Source organism: Sphaerodactylus townsendi, linkage group LG03, assembly GCF_021028975.2.
Source record: "Sphaerodactylus townsendi isolate TG3544 linkage group LG03, MPM_Stown_v2.3, whole genome shotgun sequence".
NCBI lineage: Eukaryota > Metazoa > Chordata > Lepidosauria > Squamata > Sphaerodactylidae > Sphaerodactylus > Sphaerodactylus townsendi.
The window spans coordinates 13,256,529-13,274,463 of NC_059427.1; the positions used below are offsets into that span (position 1 = coordinate 13,256,529).

Genomic DNA, 17,935 nt, shown 5'->3' on the forward strand with positions numbered 1-17,935 from the left:
AGTCTATAGCATGGGAGTAACAATGGAGATAGCAAGGTCACTGGTGGGAGCATCTGAATAGAAGTATCCTGGCCTTTGTTTCCTTTGTCTATGGTCATCCTGTGTTTGTGTGGAGCTGTGAGTGTTTGTGTGGAGTTGTGAAAGTGGTTTGAAAACGCATTATTTTGGGTATGCGGAAGGGGCCAAAGAGTCTTGGAGCTACAATGGGTGAAAAAGCTGGCTGCATATAACCCTATGACCTGATTCCAATGAGGTTACTACCCAGAAAGGTCTTCAACAGGCAAAAAGGTGCAGGAAAGACTGAGGATGCACACACAGAAGCTAAGCAACACAATGAGCTGAATGTTAAGAGCGTGACAAAGCACAGCACTTGTAAGGCACTGGAGGCGTCGTCATCCCAACCATGGGTGTCAAGTCCAGGTCTTCTTTAGACATTCCAGGGGCAGGCTGGAAAGTGAATCTCTGGAGGAGACTTGAAAAGAACAAGAAGAGCTCCATTTTGGCCAGGGTTTCCCCAGCACATTTTCTTCGACCTGTGGCAATGAAAGTGGAAGACAGAAGCCCAGTTAATTACATTTCTTTAGAATGTTTTTCTACTACCATTGAAACGGTGCCCCAAAGAGTTTGCCACGGAAAGATGAAAACAGACAGTACCACGCTAAGCAGTCTGTGCCATGCTAAGCAGGTCTACTCAGAATCCTACTCGACAGCATTAACTCCCAAGAAAGTGTTCTTAGGAATCCATTGCTAGGAACAATATAACTATTATTCTTACAGAGAGAGAACACTATTGATGAAAGAATGACGAATGCCCAGTGAAAGTTCTCATATGCCAGCAAAGTCATAGGCCCCTTCCACACACGCAAAATAATGCATTTTCAAACCACTTTCACAACTGTTTGCAAGTGGATTTTGCTATTCCGCACAGCTTCAAAGAGCACTGGAAGCAGTTTGAAAGTGCATTATTCTGCATGTGCAGAATGAGCCATAGAGTGTTCAAAGGGCAAACATTTTGGTTTTTCAAAGTGAGAGATAGCCGCCTGTGAGGGCATTCTTCCAAATAAATGTGCTTAAAACTTGAGCACCTCATCTATTAACTAAGCCCACATATTTCTACATGTAGTTACCTGCAGAGAAAGGCATGAATGCGTCTCTCTTTACAAACTTTCCCTCAGAGTCCAGAAAGTGCTCTGGGTAGAATTCCTGGGGGTTTTGCCACTGAGTTTCATCTTGCAGCACAGAGTACAGCAACGGGAGGATACAAGTTCCCTGCAAAATCAAAGCAAAATCATTGAAGACAACGAAGATCGTTTCAAAAAGTAGCCACGTTGGTCTGAAGTAGAAAAGTTACAAGTTCCCTGCAAAATCAAAAAAATGAGTTATTGGAGAAGATGCTGATTATTTCAAAAGATAGACATATTGGTCTGCAGTAAAAAGATGGATTCAAGTCCAGTAGCACCAGAAGCTACCAAGATATTGGGGGTTTAAACTTTTGACAGTCAAAACTTTGTTAGAAAGGAGCTTGGACTTTCAAAAACCTATACCCTACAAACCTTGTTGGTCTTGGATTGTTACTGGAGTCAAATTAAGAAAATTAATAAGCCAGCTAAGCTTATAGCTAAACGTGTGACCCCTCAGACAAAGAAAACGGCAACTCTACATATTGACCTACATGTGAAAAGTTTAAGAAAAGAAAAGTACGGATTTTACTTGTCTACATAACATAGGAAGTTTTGAAATTATTCAACATGGGCCAACCACAGTTAGCTGTGTGTAAGTTCATAGCATTTCAACCGAAAGGTCAAGGAAGTTCTCTTACGCTTAAATTAATGGAATTTAGCATAGTTTAACTGAGTTCCAAAAAATATTTCAAAACAGGATCTTCTGATGAATAAATGAATTGAGATGCCATATTCAACTCAGCAAAGGTCATAAAATTAATCCAAGAAAGTAAGACTGCTCACCTTGGGAATGGAGTAACCTTTAAAAGTGACATCCACAGTGGTCGCGTGTGGCATACTAATTGGGATAATATTAGAGAACCTCTGAATTTCATGGATTACTGCATCCGCGTATGGCATTTTTGGACGGTGTTCTGTCTTTGGCTGAGTAGACCCAATCACCCGTGCAATTTCTTCTTGGACTTTGCCTGAGAAAATAAAACATTTATTTCCACAAAAATAAACTTCATGGCTCAAGCGGCATCCCGTCAAGAAAGGAAGAGTATGGGATATAACATTTTTTAAATAAATGCATAACACATTGATATATATATGACATCTAATACAGAAGTCGGCCAAATGTTTAGATACTTAAATCCAGTGGTTGGAGCTGAGAATGGCCAAGACAGATCTTTATACAAATCTTATAAGAGCCCTAAAAAAGACAGGAAAATGTGAAATCCTAAAAAAAAGAAAGAAATCAGGAAATTAAAACAACCTGAAAATGATAGGAGTCACAGTAACTGAAGGAACAGGTTCCCTCAGTGAGTGTTGCTAGGGAACCACAGCATTTTAAGGCTTGTTTCTGCTAGTGAAAACAAGGGGGAGAGGGCAAAGCCCTTTCATATGTCTATTTTGGCCTTTGAGAGAGGGCAACTTGGGGCCAGGCTGACTGGGTTACCAGCTGCAGGCTGTGAAATCCCTGGACATTTTGGGGTGGAGTCTGAAGAGGACAGGGTTGTTTTTGGGTGGGAGGTAGATAAAAGGTCAGTTGGTGATTGGCTGAGATGGAAAAGATGATGAAGGAAAAGGGAAGAGGACATGCCAGGAGAGTGGAAAGAGGAAATAGTGTACAGAGTGCGAGAGTCCTGATCAATTACTTCTCACCTAAGTGCTTTTACAGCTGCTGCTATTAATGATCTAATCCCTTTCAGTTTCAGCTACTAAACATCAAATCTTGTGACAGTTTATTGTTGCTTCCTGCCAGGAGGCTGGCGCACAAAAGCCCGTTCATGTCAGAACTGACGTCATCTAATCTCTAACTGGCCTCACTTCTCAGATTCTCCCAGCTCCACCCAGCCCCCACATTCCACTACCCCAAAAATGCCAGGCAACCAGATAATGTAAATCACTATCCCTTCTTTGGGGTGTTGTGTGATTTCCGGGTTGTATGTGTAAGGAACCTGGAAGGACTAGAAATTAAGTAATTTCAAAGAGTTCTTTATTTCTTAAACTTCATGATGCACAGTACACGAAATGCAGATTCTGACCTATCCCCAAATGTTTGCCGCTTTTACGGGCGAAGCAACCCCCGCCCACAACCTCCACCACTATTTCTCACGAAAGTTAAAAGCAAGCTTCAAACTCATATGATAAGCGCAGACAGCAAGGTTAACAAAACCAGCCGTCCCGGGCATGCAGCCCAGTTCGTGGAATGTTACCAAGGCCAGGCTGGCTGAGCAGAAAATACAAATCAAACCACAACCTTAACAGTATGGCCGTGTTCTAGTAGCATTTTCTCCTGATGTTTTACCTGCACCTGTGGCTGGCATCTTCAGAGTATCTTCTATGGCTGGATCTTCAGAGGATCTGAAGATCCAGCCACAGATGCAGGTGAAACGTCAGGAGAAAATGCTACTAGAACATGGCCATGCAGCCCAGAAACCACACAACACCCCAGTGATTCTGGCCGTGAAAGCCTTTGACAATATATTATCCCTTCTTTTCCCACCAGCTGCAAATTATGATGCCTTGCCTTCCATTGAACTTCAATAAAGACTACCACTTTCAAAGTTGGAGTCTGGTTAATGTCTGTTGACAGAGAGAGGGATATGGGGGGAATTGAGGACCCATCCCATATGTCTGTGAGGCAGTTCTGGATTAACCAATAAGCACAATAAGCATGTGTTTAGGGCACTAAGGGAAAAGGGGGTTGGAAAAAGACACTATCACAGTGATGGTGAACCTTTTCGAGACCGAGTGCCCAAATTGCAACCCAAAACCCACTTATTTATCGCAAAGTGCCAACACAGGAATTTAACCTGAATACTGAGGTTTTAGTTTAGAAAAAACATTTGGCTCCGAGGCGTGTGTTACTCGGGAGTCAGCTTGGTGGTAGTTGGTGGCTTTGCTTTGAAGCAACTGTGGAACTCTTCCAACGGGTGAATCACAACCCTAGGAGGGTTTACTCGGATGCAAGCCCCATTGCCAGCAACCGAGCTTACTCACAGGTAAAAGATTGCACTTAAGTTCTTCACATGAAAATCAGTGGGGTTTAACAGAGCTTAACAGGGTTACCTACACTGCTTCCCCAAAACTAGCTCTTAGGTTTAATGCTAATAATCGAGCCCAGCGGCCCAGGCCAGCCTAGATGTGTGTGTGGAAGGGCACTCAGTTTGCATGTGCCCACAGAGAGGGCTCTGAGTGTCACCTCTGGCACCCGTGCCATAGGTTCGCCACCACTGCACTATCACCACAATCAAATTTATGGCGGCAAAAAAGAGGAAGAGAGAAAAAGGGGCACCACCACCACAAAATAGGTTAGTTCAGCTTCAGGTGAACTAAGGTCCCACAATAAACTCTGAGATACACCTCTGAAGATGCCAGCCACAGATGCAGGCAAACGTTAGGAACAAGATCCACCAGACCATGGCCATACAGCCTGGAAAACCCACCACAACCAGTTGAATCCCGCCGTGAAAGCCTTCAACAATACAACAAAAGGACTGTTGTTATTGCACTTCAGTTGGAGGCTTTATTTTGACAGCATTAAGCTGTAGCCTTGTGGTACAATTTTATCCTTTACAACCTTGTGGTTGTGTACCATCCCTTTTGCTCATTATGGTGGAATATCTGTGCCCTTTCAGCAAAACCAGTACGTTGTAGCACAATTTTTCTTTCGCAAGGTTTGGAAAAATGTTCTAACTTGCTCACTCTGGAATGATAAGTTTGTCACATTTTTATTTGGTATCGTTCCCTTATGACAGTACCAAACACAAACATCGGTACCCGGCAGTTTTCTATTGTTCAGCTCCTTGCAAGCAGGCTAAATAAACCCCGCTTTTGGCTAGCGCGTTAAATAGTTCAAACTTAAAAAACAGCCTATATTGTGAATATAAATTGTAAAGTCTGGTCAAATTTGCCTGCAAATAAACTGAATTGTGAATCTTGCTAATGGAAGGGCTGGGGCACTGAGGTTGGACTGTGCTTATGGCATCAGTTGGACTCAATCTGGCCCTGTTTGAGGGTTCCCTACAATGGAAGTGGGTCTGTCCCAGTAGCCGCCATCTCACAACTGGACCCCATTGTTCTTAGGAATAGGCTACCTGCGCGAGAGCAGGTATTGACCTCAGATTTCCCGCTTTTGGCGGGACAGTCTCTGGCTTTGTAAATTTGTCTCAGCCTTAAAGTGGAGTTATTTTACCGTTCTGATTTCTGGGAGGCTGCCGTGACTGCCTTGTGGGCGGTAAGGTTGTGTGGCATTTCCCAAAAATTGGGATAATTGAAATAATCTCTCCGCTGGACCTGGCCAAAACGGTCCATGGGGGGAGCGGCCCGGGAGCTGAAGGTGCCTGTCCATTGGGGGGGGGGCTTTGCCATTTGTGCATGCGTGCGCGGCCGCAGGAGCACGGCCTTCTGGGGCTTGCTGTTTCCCGCCCTGTGACAGGGCAGGAAACAGCAAGCCCCAGAAGGCAGTGCGCTCCTGCGGCTGCGCGCGGGTGTGCGCGCGGCCGCAGCCACTTACTCCTTCCCGTCCCCATCTGGTCACCTTATGTGAGGGAAAGCTGAAGACAGAGGGACAGATTAAGGGAGGTTGGCTGTTGGGTGGGAAGGAGTTAGGGTTGCCAACTCCAGGCTAGGAAATACCTGGAGATTTGGAGGATAGGGCCTGGAGAAGGTGAGGTTTGAGGAGGGAAGGGGCCACAGAAGAGTATAACGCCATAGACTCCACACTCCAAAGCAGTCATTTCCTCCATGGGAACAAAGGTTGTCTAGATTGGGGGGGGGGGGAAGGCAATCCCCCAGAATTACAACTGCTGTCTAAATGATAGAGCTCAGTTCCCCAACTGATGGAAAACACTGAATTTCTGGGTACTTCATCATTAACAATAGTCCCCAGCGTAGTGTTGTTGTCGTGGTCTCCGTGCCTGCACCGAATAAGTTACCTACCACTGCCTTAAGGTTTTCATTATGGAAATACCCATTAGACTTGTTCTTCTCCTATGGGAAGAAAAAGAAAGCAGTGATAAACGATAAGGGAAAAATATCTCTCAGCTGTGTGGAAGCAGAAAATGGTTGCAGGTAACAACACTGGTCCACAGAAAAAGCCAAGGACTAAAGCCAACAAATACATTTTATTAGGACCAATCAAAATTGGGTGGGTTTTGGTGTGGGATTTTGCTATATATCAGTCCCTCTAACAAGTATGCATCCATTCACCTTCTTTTCTCTCTTCCCCGCCCCTCTCCCCCAGCCTTTTCATTTTCTTCCCTTTCCCCCCTTGTACTGGTGTGAATGCATTTTTGAGGGACTGTAGTTAATTTTAATTGTTATCCCTTGGGGGCGTAATGGCACTATGATATTATTGTGGAATTTTATTGATTTTATTGTTGTCTGATGCTGTACGCTGCCCTGATCCCATCTGCGGAAGGGTGGCCTACAAACCAAAGAAACATAAACATCCAGTCGAAACTAGGTCCACATGAAGTTGGGAAGGAGTTGATGTCTCCTTCAACTTCTTATCCTTAGGAACTCTGCACAAGCTCTGTGGAATAGTTAGTGCAACTGTATTACTTTTCATTTGAATATCTCTGTGCAGTTGTTGCTGTGTTCCCCCCCACCCAGTATTTTGTTTTGCCTTTTCCCACCCCTTTTTTTTAATCCAGCCCCTCCCTTCCCCTGCCTTTTTTAAAAATACAAAACATTTTTATAAAGATCTTTTCCCCCCTTTTTTGCCTTCACTTGTTTGGGTTAAGTGCCTTGGAGTTTCTTGGGCACTCCAATTGAGCAATGTAGCTTCTCTAAGTATTTGGGAGTAACTTTTCATGAAACTCTCTCCTGGAAAGCACACCTGGCCTCTGTTAAGGCACAAACCTTAAGAAATATGGGGGCCACTATAGATCTTGCTCTTTCATCAGCCCTCCGTTCTGCTGCGACTCCGGCGGCGGGGGGTACCTCAACAATGCCCCACAGGTCATCTCTGATAAGATAACTCTTCATTTTACAGCTCCACGGCATGTAGTTCGTCCTGCCCAGCCTCCCTCGGGGCAGCAAACTGGTAGCTGTGTAAACGGCATGACTGCCTCTGTTCCATTGGCTACACAGCCCGCGGCACTTCACGCCAATAACACTCTTTCAGCATCTACCTTTACCTCCTCAAGTAGTAACGCCAAACTCTGGGCCTATAACCTGACAGAGTAGGCGGTGTTAATCAAATCTGATAGGCGCTATACTTCAGAGAAAGATAAGTGCAGTTGAAGACGGCTTGGCACAGCAGACGAATAACTCCACACCACACAGTAGCTTCACTTCAAAGAAGTTTACTTTCAGGTGCAAGCTATATACAGTGAACATCAAGGAACAAACCGGCAGCATGCCTCGCAGTAAACAAGAATCCCTAACAGATAATGTGCACTGATAGTGCTCTGTTAATATACAAACACTGCCCAATCACTGAGAAGGTCACAGCACCGGATCAGACTGGTTTGGTTCAGTTGCATCAGGCTTTTGCCAACTGACCCTGGATGACAGGTGCTGTCATTTAGATCTCCATGATCTGTGCAAAAGATGCACACCTCTTTATTTTGCTTCCCTGACATTTTTTTACATGAAGGGAAGTTGTCTAGTGGACCCAGGGGTTAAACTATTTGTCAGCAAAGTAATTTCATTTATGCTATAGGAAACTGAAATATGGGGGTGGAGTAGCCATAGTGGTGCTGAGATTGGAAGGATTGCAAAATCAGCTCATGAGGAGGACTGTTGCACTCCCAAGAAGGTGACATTCATCTCTAATGAGGGCGGAACTGGGGCTGCCCTCGATAAGATCCCTCATTAAATTGTTAAATACTGGCTGGGAAAGGAAGCAAGCAAACAAGACTCTCTAGGTCAGCAGAGTTGGTTACTCCTGAAGACTCTGATGCAATTGAGGGCTGAGGAAGTCACCTCAATCAAAATGAGATACTCTATCCCATATGACTTGATCAGTGGAAAAGAGAAGGGCCGCAGCCTCCGTGATTGGATCTTCCACAATGATGCTGTAATAATAATAATAATAATAAACCTTTAATGGCATATATATAAATTATACAATGGAAATTAAAATTGGCTGGTAAAAGAGTTTAAAAAAACAAGCACAATGAGAGCTGAAATATTAAGCCACTGAATTGGGATTGAGTCTGCTAAGCATTTGGGAACGTTCAGGGATGACAACACACAAGAATCTAGCAGTTTGTTCGATGGTAACAGTTGAGTTGCTGTCTAACAAGAACAAAGTTTTGACAGCATCTGTAGTGTTGCCTAGAGCAGCTAAGAGAGGATTAAGTAGTCTTTCCCACTCTACAGCATATAGAGGGCAATATAATAGAACATGATGGACTGTTTCTTCAAGGCCAGGATTGCAGGTGCAAGATCTATCAGAGGATGGAAGATGGTGCTCTCTGTTGTATCATCTGGTAGAAGGAAGAACATTGCATCTGGCTAAGGCGACAGCGCGTCTCAGAGTGGGCTCATGTAGAAGATGTAAATAGTTAGCAGGAGTGGGAAAACGAGGCAAAATATGCAGATGGATTGGAGAGCTGTAATAGACTGCATCTTCATTAAATAAAGTAGCCCCCCTGGTTTAATTTTTTTTATGAAGGAATCATACCATAACCTTGTTGTTAGCGAACTTATCATCAACTTGAGCAATAAGGATGATTTTCACCTATTTGAGATTTCCTGCTATGCCTTCAGCCACGCAAACTGGTCACTTCTTACACATCTCTGCCTCTCAAGGCTTTTGTATTTGTGGAGCTGACATGGTTAGAGAGATTTATTGAACTATGTGCTTGTTTGCCCTCTTTACAGTGGTCCAAGGAGTAAATACATCAGTAGGTTTTTGCCCAACAGGCTAGATTTGTCCATGATAAAGTGATTTTTTTGCTGTTTGATACTGATAATTATGTTTTTGAAATAGTGCTATTTGTACTGACAGCTAGAAAGTTCAGAGACCAAACCCCATTGTAAGGGTCTAATGTTACTTTATCCCTCTTTTGTGTACATGTGACCATTGAGCTATACTTTTATGTCTTGCAGAATGATGATGAAGGCCAATGGCTAATGCAATAATGATGATGAAGGCCAATGACTAATGCAATAATGATTATGACGGCCAAGGGATAATTCAGTAAACTTGATTATGTGTTTTATGTGCCGTCAAGTCAACACTATGAATCAGTGTCCTCGAAAACACGCTATCATTGATAGCCTCTTGCAAACTGAGGGTTGTGGTTTCCTGAGTACAATCTATTTCTCAGGGAGATTTCTATAAATCTCTTCCCCAAGTGCCTGACTGCACAGGTGCTACCAGGTTGGTTATAAATTATCCCTTCCAGTCCGGCTTCCGTGCTGGGCATGGGACGGAGACAGTTCTCATCGCTATCACAGATATGCTCCGCATGCAGCTAGACCGAGGCGGATCGGCGCTGCTGGTGTTGCTCGATCTCACAGCAGCGTTTGATGTGGTCGACCACGACCTTTTGATCCACCGCCTGGCTGCCTCTGGAATACGAGGCACTGTCCTTAAATGGATTGCCTTGTTTCTCCAGGGTCGGGGCCAGCAGGTATGGTGCGGGGATGAGGCCTCCCACAGAGCCCCACTTAATTGTGGGGTTCCTCAGGGGGCCTTGCTTTCCCCGCTCTTATTTAACATCTACATGCGACCCCTTGCTCAGCTGGTGCGGAGTTTTGGGCTGGTCTGTCACCAATATGCGGATGACACCCAGCTCATTCTGTTGATGGAGGGGGGAGCGGCCTCCGCCCCTGCAGCTCTACAGCACTGTTTGGAGTCAGTTGCTGGTTGGTTGAGACAGAGTAGGTTAAATCTTAATCCAACGAAGTCGGAGGTCCTTTGGCTGGGCCGGGGGGAGAGACCGAGGGAATTTCAGCCACCTATTTTGGAGGGGGTCACGCTGACCCCAACATCCCTGGCTCGCAGCCTGGGGGTCCGCCTGGACTCTTCATTATCAATGGAGAGCCAGGTGGCCCATGTTACCCAGGTTGCGTTTTTCCATTTTCGCCAGGCGCGGCGGCTGGCTCCCTATCTCTCCCAGTCCGACCTGGCCACTGTGATCCATGCGACTGTCACCTCAAGGCTGGATTATTGTAACTCGCTCCACGCAGGCCTTCCCTTGTGACTGATCCGGAAGCTGAAGCTGGTCCAGAATGCAGCGGCACGGCTTTTAACAGGTGGTGGTTATTCAGATCATATCACCCCTGTGCTGTGCCGTCTGCACTGGCTTCCGGTGGAGTTCTGGATCGTTTTCAAGGTGCTGGTGTTAACCTTGCGCCTTACGCGGCATGGGGTCGCCATACCCAAGTGAACGCGATCACCCCTTTATGTCCCACATAGACCGCTGCGCTCGGCAACGGCAGATCTACTGGTGACCCCTGGTCCCGCGATGATACGGCTGGCCTCAACCCGGGCCAGAGCCTTTACGGCCCTGGCCCCTGCCTGGTGGAATGCCCTACCTCCGGCTGTGCGGGCCCTGCGGGACCTTAATGAGTTCCGCAGGGCCTGCAAGACGGAGCTTTTCCACCGGGCCTTTGGGGAGGCCAGCCGTGGACCTACTGCCCCCTGTTGAAACTGTAATCGAAACCGAAATTGAGACTGCCATTTCCATCTTATTATGGCCGGGCCTGATTTATTCATTGATTCCATCGCAGGCCCTGCCTACTTCCTCCCTTCCTTTTTCTTTTGGCCTTTGATTGGGCGCCTGTTTAAACAACTTTGCTCCATAAATTGGGTTGTTTAATTATAACTTTTAACGTGGTAAACTGCTGCTTAGGTTTTAGGTTTTTAATGATTTTAGTGTTTTATGCTGTTGATTTGCTGTTCGATTCAACAGCCATACTGTGAGCCGCCTTGAGCCCTTCGGGGATAAGGCGGCCTATAAGTCTAATAAAATAAATAAATAAAATAAATTGTTTTGTTATTGTTCTGGTGCTGCACTGAAGACAACCTTCTTAGGATGATCAGTCTAGAGCTTCTCGTGATGTTCTGAGCGAGGGCAGTGGGCTACAAGGATACTTTCCAGGAAACTCTATGGAAATTTCTCAACAAGGCATCATTTCCCCGCTTCCTACTGCAATAGCAAGAATAGCATTGCTTAGAAGGAAGAAATGAGAAGAACACACATGCATACTTCAGGTGGTTGGTGTAACTGGGATGGGGAAAGAGAAGAACAGAAGAAAATAAAGGATGGTGGGAAGGAGGAAAGAGCAGGAGGGGCCACAAGAGACTTTGTCATGGAGTCTCCCTCCCCCAATACTCACCCTGCATGTCAAATTCACAGAATTTGCCTTCTATCCTGTGGGTAAAGTTTGATCTACAGAGAAGGTACTGGTCACATATCAGCAAGCAACTGCTGGAAATTCAGAAATTCTTGCTAGTATAATGGGGCTGTTCTTTTCTAAAGCTAGATTCCTTGCCAATGAGCCATGCGTTGACATGCAAAACAAACTTTAAAAACTCAGATGTCCAAACTTCACCTGCAGCTACTGATATGTTTAAATGATGGGGTCACCTCTTGCTGCCGAACAAGGAAAGAATCAATGAAGCTTCTTGGGTAGTTCTCATCCAGGTCCTTCAGGTGCTCTATGAAGGTGGCCTGTATGAAGGCTTGCAGTTCATCTCTGTTATTCTGGACAGTCTTGTGAGTCCCCAAAAGGAAGCCCAGAGCAGGAAACATGTTATACAGCTAAAAGAATAAAATATAAGGGGAGGGAAAAAGATTAACAATTCTGCTCAGATGGAATTATCAAAGTGTTTTCCCTCCAATTTTTACTTATTTTCTACACAGTGGTAACCAATGACATAAAATGATCCCATATTATGTTTGGAGCTATATTTGGAAAATGCTCCGGGACCTGGCAGGCTCAGCCTACACTCTTGTTGCATGCATTCTTCTAGCCTAGTCCTACCCTGTTACCCATTTCTATACAGAAGCTGAGAAAAGGCAGGAAAATTGTGTGAAGGGTGGGTGGCTCAAAGAAGGTCAGAGGAGACTTTCAGTGGTGGGTGGTGCATGGTGAGTGGAACTGGAAAATCCTTTTTTTCTGGCAGAGGGGTGGATGGGACAAGCCCCTCCACCTACAAATTGTTCTTTCTCCTGCTTTGCTTTTGTTTTCACCTACAATTTTTCACCACCTCTTTTCATTATTCTTCTTATTCATCCTGTTCCACCCGGGACTCTTTCTCTCTCCCACAGCAATCTTTCCAAACCTAAGGTGACCAGATGGTCACCTTTTTGAACCGGGATGGGGGTAAGTGCCCACGCGCATGTGCGCGCAGTCGCAGGAGCGCACAGCCTTCTGGGGCAAGGCCGTGAAGGCCTTCTGGGGCAAGGCCCAGAAGGCCGTGCTCCTGAGGCTGCATGCGTGGGAAGCTGACACACTGCCTTGCGCCCCAGAAGGCAGTGCGGCAGCCTCCCAAAAATCAGGACAATTTAAAAAACCCGCGGGACGCGGGGCAAATTGTTTGAAGGCGGGATTGTCCCGCCAAAAGCGGGACGTCTGGTCAGCCTGTCCAAACCTCTCATTTGCCAGCATTATGCAGTGCCAAGGGGCCAGAAGGCAGGGAGGCAGCGGGGAGGGAAGCAGGCAGGGATTGTGCTCCTCTTCAAGTAGCACGTAGGGCACATGCCCTACCTGCCCTACTTTGGATACACCACTGCTTGTGGGCTTTCTCATTGCCTGTTCTACAAAGGAATGAGACACTTGAAGCATAGCTGGATTTGAGTCCAATAGCCCTTTTTAGATGAACAAGATTTTTGGTGTGCCAGTGTGGAGTAGTGGTTAAGAGCAGGTGGATTCTAATCTGGAGAACCGGGTTTGATTCCCCAATCCTCCCCCTGAGTGACTGAGTGGTTGAGTGGTGAACCAGATGTGTTTCCACAGTCCTACATTCCTGCTGGGTGATCTTGGGCTAGTCACATCTCCTGGCAAAGATGTTTCTACCTACAAGCATGAGGTGCAACCCACCCCTTGCCAGCAGTCCCTCTTTATGCAACCACAGACCATGGTCTAGGAATCCCCATCGTTCCTGGCGGCAGCACTTGCTGTTTGCCTCCACTATTCTTCTTTCTCTCTCTGGGTCATGTTCTTCAACTGTAAGTAGAGATGAAATGACAACTTGTACATCTAGATCCTTCAGCTTCCTTCCCAGAGCCTCAAAATCCCTTGCGATGTCCTGAAAGCTATGTCTTGCTGTGTCGTTTGTCCCCATGTGGATCAAAAGGAAGGGGTAACGGTCAGTGGGCTTAACAAGTCTTGTCAGCCTCTCAGTGACATCCCGGATTTTTGCCCCAGGGAGACAGCATACCTCTCACAACCACTTTTCAGGCCTGCAAATCGCTGCTTCTGTTCCCCTCAGCAAGGAGTCCCCAACCACAACTACACGTCTCCTCTGAGGTTTTGCAAGGGCCATTCTGTGGGCTGAACCTTCTATTGCGTGCATATGCTCTGAGGTCTGACTCTGTTTCTCCTGTGCCTGTTCCTTATCTTCACTGAGAAGGGAGAGAACTTCAAATCGATTTTGCAACTTTAAATTCACAGAATTCTCCCTGGTCCCTTTACTTCTTTGTGTCACATTCCTCCAATTACCCCTCCAGTGTTTGAGAGCTGCTATTGTAACCCCTGTGTTCAGAATGGGATGACCCAGAAAGGGGGTGGAGACTGAAAGCAGCAGAAGGCTGCAAAACTCATGAAGTTGGAGGAAGCGAGGCTACCAGGCTGGGATCTTGATTGATTATGATAAGCTCCTAACGCAGTGGTGGCGAACCTATGGCACGGGTGCCAGAGGTGACACTCAGAGCCCTCTCTGTGGGCACGCAAAAACAGAGTCCCCCCCCCCCAACTAGGCTGGCCTGGGCCGCTGGGCTCGATTATTAGCATTAAACCTAAGACCTAGTTTTGGGGAAGCAGTGAAGGTAACCCTGTTAAGTGCTGTTAAATCCCACTGATTTTCATGCGAAGAACAAAAGCGCGATCCTTTATCTTGGAGTAAGCTCGGTTGCTGGCAATGGTGCTTGCTTCTGAGTAAACCCTCCTAGGGTTGTGATTTACCCGTTGGAAGAGTTGCACGGTTGCTTCAAAGCAAAGCCACCGACTACCACCAAGCTTACTCCCAAGTAACACACGCCTCAGAGCCAACCGTTTTTTCTAAATTGAAACCTCAGTATTAAGGTTAAATTGCCGTGTTGGCACTTTGCGATAAAGAAGTGGGTTTTGGGTTGCAATTTGGGCACTCGGTCTCGAAAAGGTTCACCATCACTGTCCTAACGCCTTGTTTAAGGTAACTGTAATGTTGTTGGGAACTGGTGGGAAGGGAGTTGTTTATTTTTGCTGCATTGTAAATGTTAGAATTTATTGTTTCAGGGCTTTTTGTGCGTGTAATTGATGAGAGTTCTTTTGGGGACCTTCATCATCTCGAATCCAGTTCACCAAGCCTCTGGAGTCTTCATGAGCCAACCACCGGCAGGAAGAAATGGACTTGGCATCATCAGACTGTAGTTAGGAGGACTTGGAATGAAACTTGAACAGGATCTTAAAATGTTATGTTAAATGTGAATGTTCGATAAGTGTCATACGTTAAGGAAAGGGAAATTTAGTTGTTGCAAACTCCTTCCAAGTTCTGCCCCACAGAATCCACAAGCTGAGGTCACAAATTGGCGCCCAACCAGCGTGGGGCTTGGAAGTGAGATTGCAAATACAAATTGCTTGCAATAAAAGTGTGCAACAATCCCTATAAAATTGTCTTGTTATGTGATGCAACTTTAAGAGATGTAAATGAGGATATTCAATATGCTGTGAAATCTTATGGTGCAATTGCTAAGATGCAGAGGATAAAGGGAAGGGGGAAAGGGATGCATACTCTGGCTATGGAAATATTAGAAGAGGGATGGATTACTGATGAAGAGTTTATGTTCTATGTTCAGGAACAATTCTTTAGGAGATGCTGGCATGAAGCATTGTTAACAGCCCTCAAAATAAGAAACATAGAGTGCAGCAGTCGACTAAAAGAAGGTCCATATGTTGCTCTTCTTCATGCAGTGAGATCCTTAGAGAAAGAAATCTCTAGTAAACAGGAAAGAAAACTGAAGCAAGAGATTCAGGAAAAGGGAAAGCCTTTAAATAAAATTGTGGGATCATTTGATAAAAGTACAGAATGAGCTGAAAAGAGTGGTACTACAAAGAGATAGACTGGTCATCTAAATACTTAGAATCTGAGAGGGAGATGGCTAAATGAAAGGCTACCCTTCATCAAACAAGATACATTGCCAAAATACAACATTTACCTCTCCATTTGGTAATTGGCAGTTTAAGATGATGCCCCAAGGGTTACCTAATGCTCCTTCAACCTTTCAACGGATGATGGAAAATGAGATGCAAAACTTGAACCTTGCTGAAACTGTTGCCTTTTTGGATGACTTGATCATATTCTCTGCAACTAAAGAATAGCATGAGGAACGTCTCCTCAAGGTTTTGTAAAGGCTTCAGAAATATGGATTGAAGTTGCCGCTTCTAAATGTAAATTATTTCAATCATCAGTGAAATGTTTAGGTCATATCATATCAGCCTCTGGAATAGAGCCAGAAAAGGAAAAGATAGATGCCATTACCACCTGGCCAGTGAACTCCAGAGATTTCTTGGGTTTGCTGGATATTATAGGAGGTTTGTGTCAGGATATTCAATTATTGCTAAGCCATTAAATTCATTGCTAGCAGGGAAGTAAAAATAAGGGAAACTAATCTCTCAAAGACAAATGGGATGTAGGCTGTCAAGAGGCCTTTGAGACAAGATTAGGTGCAGCCCTGTACCAAATACAAAATAACTGTCTCCGTGTCATTGCTTATGCCATTAGGGTTTAAACCGTAGTGAACGCAATTATGCAGTGCACAAATTGGAGTTTTTGGCATTAAAATGGGCAGGTTGTGACAAGCTCCATGATTTTTTGTATGGATTGGAGTTCAAGGTAATGATTGATAACAACCCTTATGTTCTAGCCTCTAGACTTATGTTCTAACCTCTGCCAAATTAGATGCTGCAGGGCAGAGGTGGGTGCCAGTATTATTGTTATATAATTTTGAAATAGTCTACAGATCTGGAAAAGCTAATATAGATACTGACTCACTTTCTAGGAGACATGAAGAGGAGCTCACTGAGGATGAGGAAGGAGATAAACAACTAGAAAGAAACAACTAGAAAGAAAAAACAACTAGAAACAACTAAAGATTCAACATGATCCTGATGCACTAAAGTCATGAGATGCTGAAGTCAGTAAGGCAGTTATCCAAGTTCATAGTGTGCACCTTAAACATTCTGTAGTGCCAAGATTTAATACACTATCTTCCTCGGAAAGATCCCCAATGTGTTCCTCACCCAGTATCATCTGTTCCACTCTGTTGCAGAAATCTTTCCATTTTTCCTAATGTCTCGAAGGGTAGATACTCATACCTCAAGCTGCTAGACCTTCTCTTCCAAGAGAGCAACCAACTTACACTTGCTTCAGGTGCAGCTACACACATCCTCCGGCAAAAAAATAAACATTCCACAGCTGTTGCAAATAGCGCAGTGCAGGGCCTCCTTTCAGAAAGTCTTGTAGGAATTTCTCACTAAAATTTCTCCTCTTACCTGTTTAGACGAGACCCTTTTTACTGCACTCAATGGACGAGACCTGATGGCTTAATCCTTGGCCCTATGTCAAGACTCCAATGAACCTTCTACTCTCACTCAAAAGATTCATCCTTATTAGGTAAAAGAAAACCAGAGCTCACCTGGTGCTTTCTGTCCCACTCCTCCTCTCCACTGCTACTCCTCTTCACTGCTTCCAGAGAGTGAGCAATAGAGCTAATAGCAAGCCCACTTTTTAGCAAGCCCCACCTCTCAGAAGCCTGAGGCAAGCACATGGTCAGAATAAAGAAAACGAAGGGGGAAAAAAAACCCTACACAAACAAAAGCCTTCCCAAACCCTCAGAAACATACACTGTTAAAGATTCGGCTTTAAGAAAAGCCCTCCAAAGAAAACCAGAGCATACCTAGTGCTTTCTGTCCCACCCCTCCTCTCACTGCTACTCCTCTCCAGAGAGAATAATTTTAAAATGGAGGAGTTACCTGGACTGAAGGACTTCCCAAAAGCTGAGTGTTTTCACTGGTCATGTTCAGCAGTCTTATAAATGTGGGATCTTCATATTCAAATCGTTTGCCAAGTAATATTGATACTATAACATTGGAAACAGCAGTATTCATAATTGCTGTGTTCTCAAATGGTTTTCCTACACAAATAAAAAAATAAGGGAATATTTAACTGCGAAAGAATGTTACTAGTACTGTTAACTTTCAATGACTTAGGAGGACCCCAGCAAGAGCAGACACTCTGTGTGAGCGCACCCGTGTGTGTAAAGTGCCATCAGACTCATGGCGACCCTGTGAATTAACGACCTTCAAAATGTCCTATCATTAACAACCTTGCTCAGGTCTTACCGGCCTCTGTGCAACCAGATGGCAAGGCAGCACTGTGATTGACACAGGGCCAGCCAATCAGCACTCCACAGACAGCGGCTTCTTCAAGCAGGGAGTACCTATTGTCCCAGAACTCAACATTTTCAGCTTTGTGCATCTATCTAATCACAGTTAAGTGTAGAGCCACAGGGGGACTTCTCATTGTACCTCTCATGGTAGGTATTTCTGTCTATCATTACTTGAGATGGTTTGGGATAAGAAATGTTAATATAAGGATT

The 17,935-nt window shown here is 45.0% G+C and overlaps 1 protein-coding gene across 1 annotated transcript in view; it reads right to left on the minus strand.

Annotated features, from left to right (window-relative positions):
* Nucleotides 1–279: 279 nt before the first annotated feature.
* The window catches only part of LOC125428770 (cytochrome P450 2K4-like), a 32,038-nt gene continuing 14,382 nt past the window's right edge, over nucleotides 280–17,935 (minus strand). Inside the window, exons 5-10 of the mRNA XM_048489399.1 lie at nucleotides 17,310–17,470; nucleotides 11,723–11,896; nucleotides 6,020–6,161; nucleotides 1,965–2,149; nucleotides 1,128–1,269; nucleotides 280–533 (exon numbers count right to left, since the gene is read on the minus strand). Of these exons, the coding sequence (XP_048345356.1) occupies nucleotides 346–533; nucleotides 1,128–1,269; nucleotides 1,965–2,149; nucleotides 6,020–6,161; nucleotides 11,723–11,896; nucleotides 17,310–17,470 (992 nt within the window). The 3' untranslated portion in view covers nucleotides 280–345. The remainder of the gene's footprint in view (nucleotides 534–1,127; nucleotides 1,270–1,964; nucleotides 2,150–6,019; nucleotides 6,162–11,722; nucleotides 11,897–17,309; nucleotides 17,471–17,935) is intronic.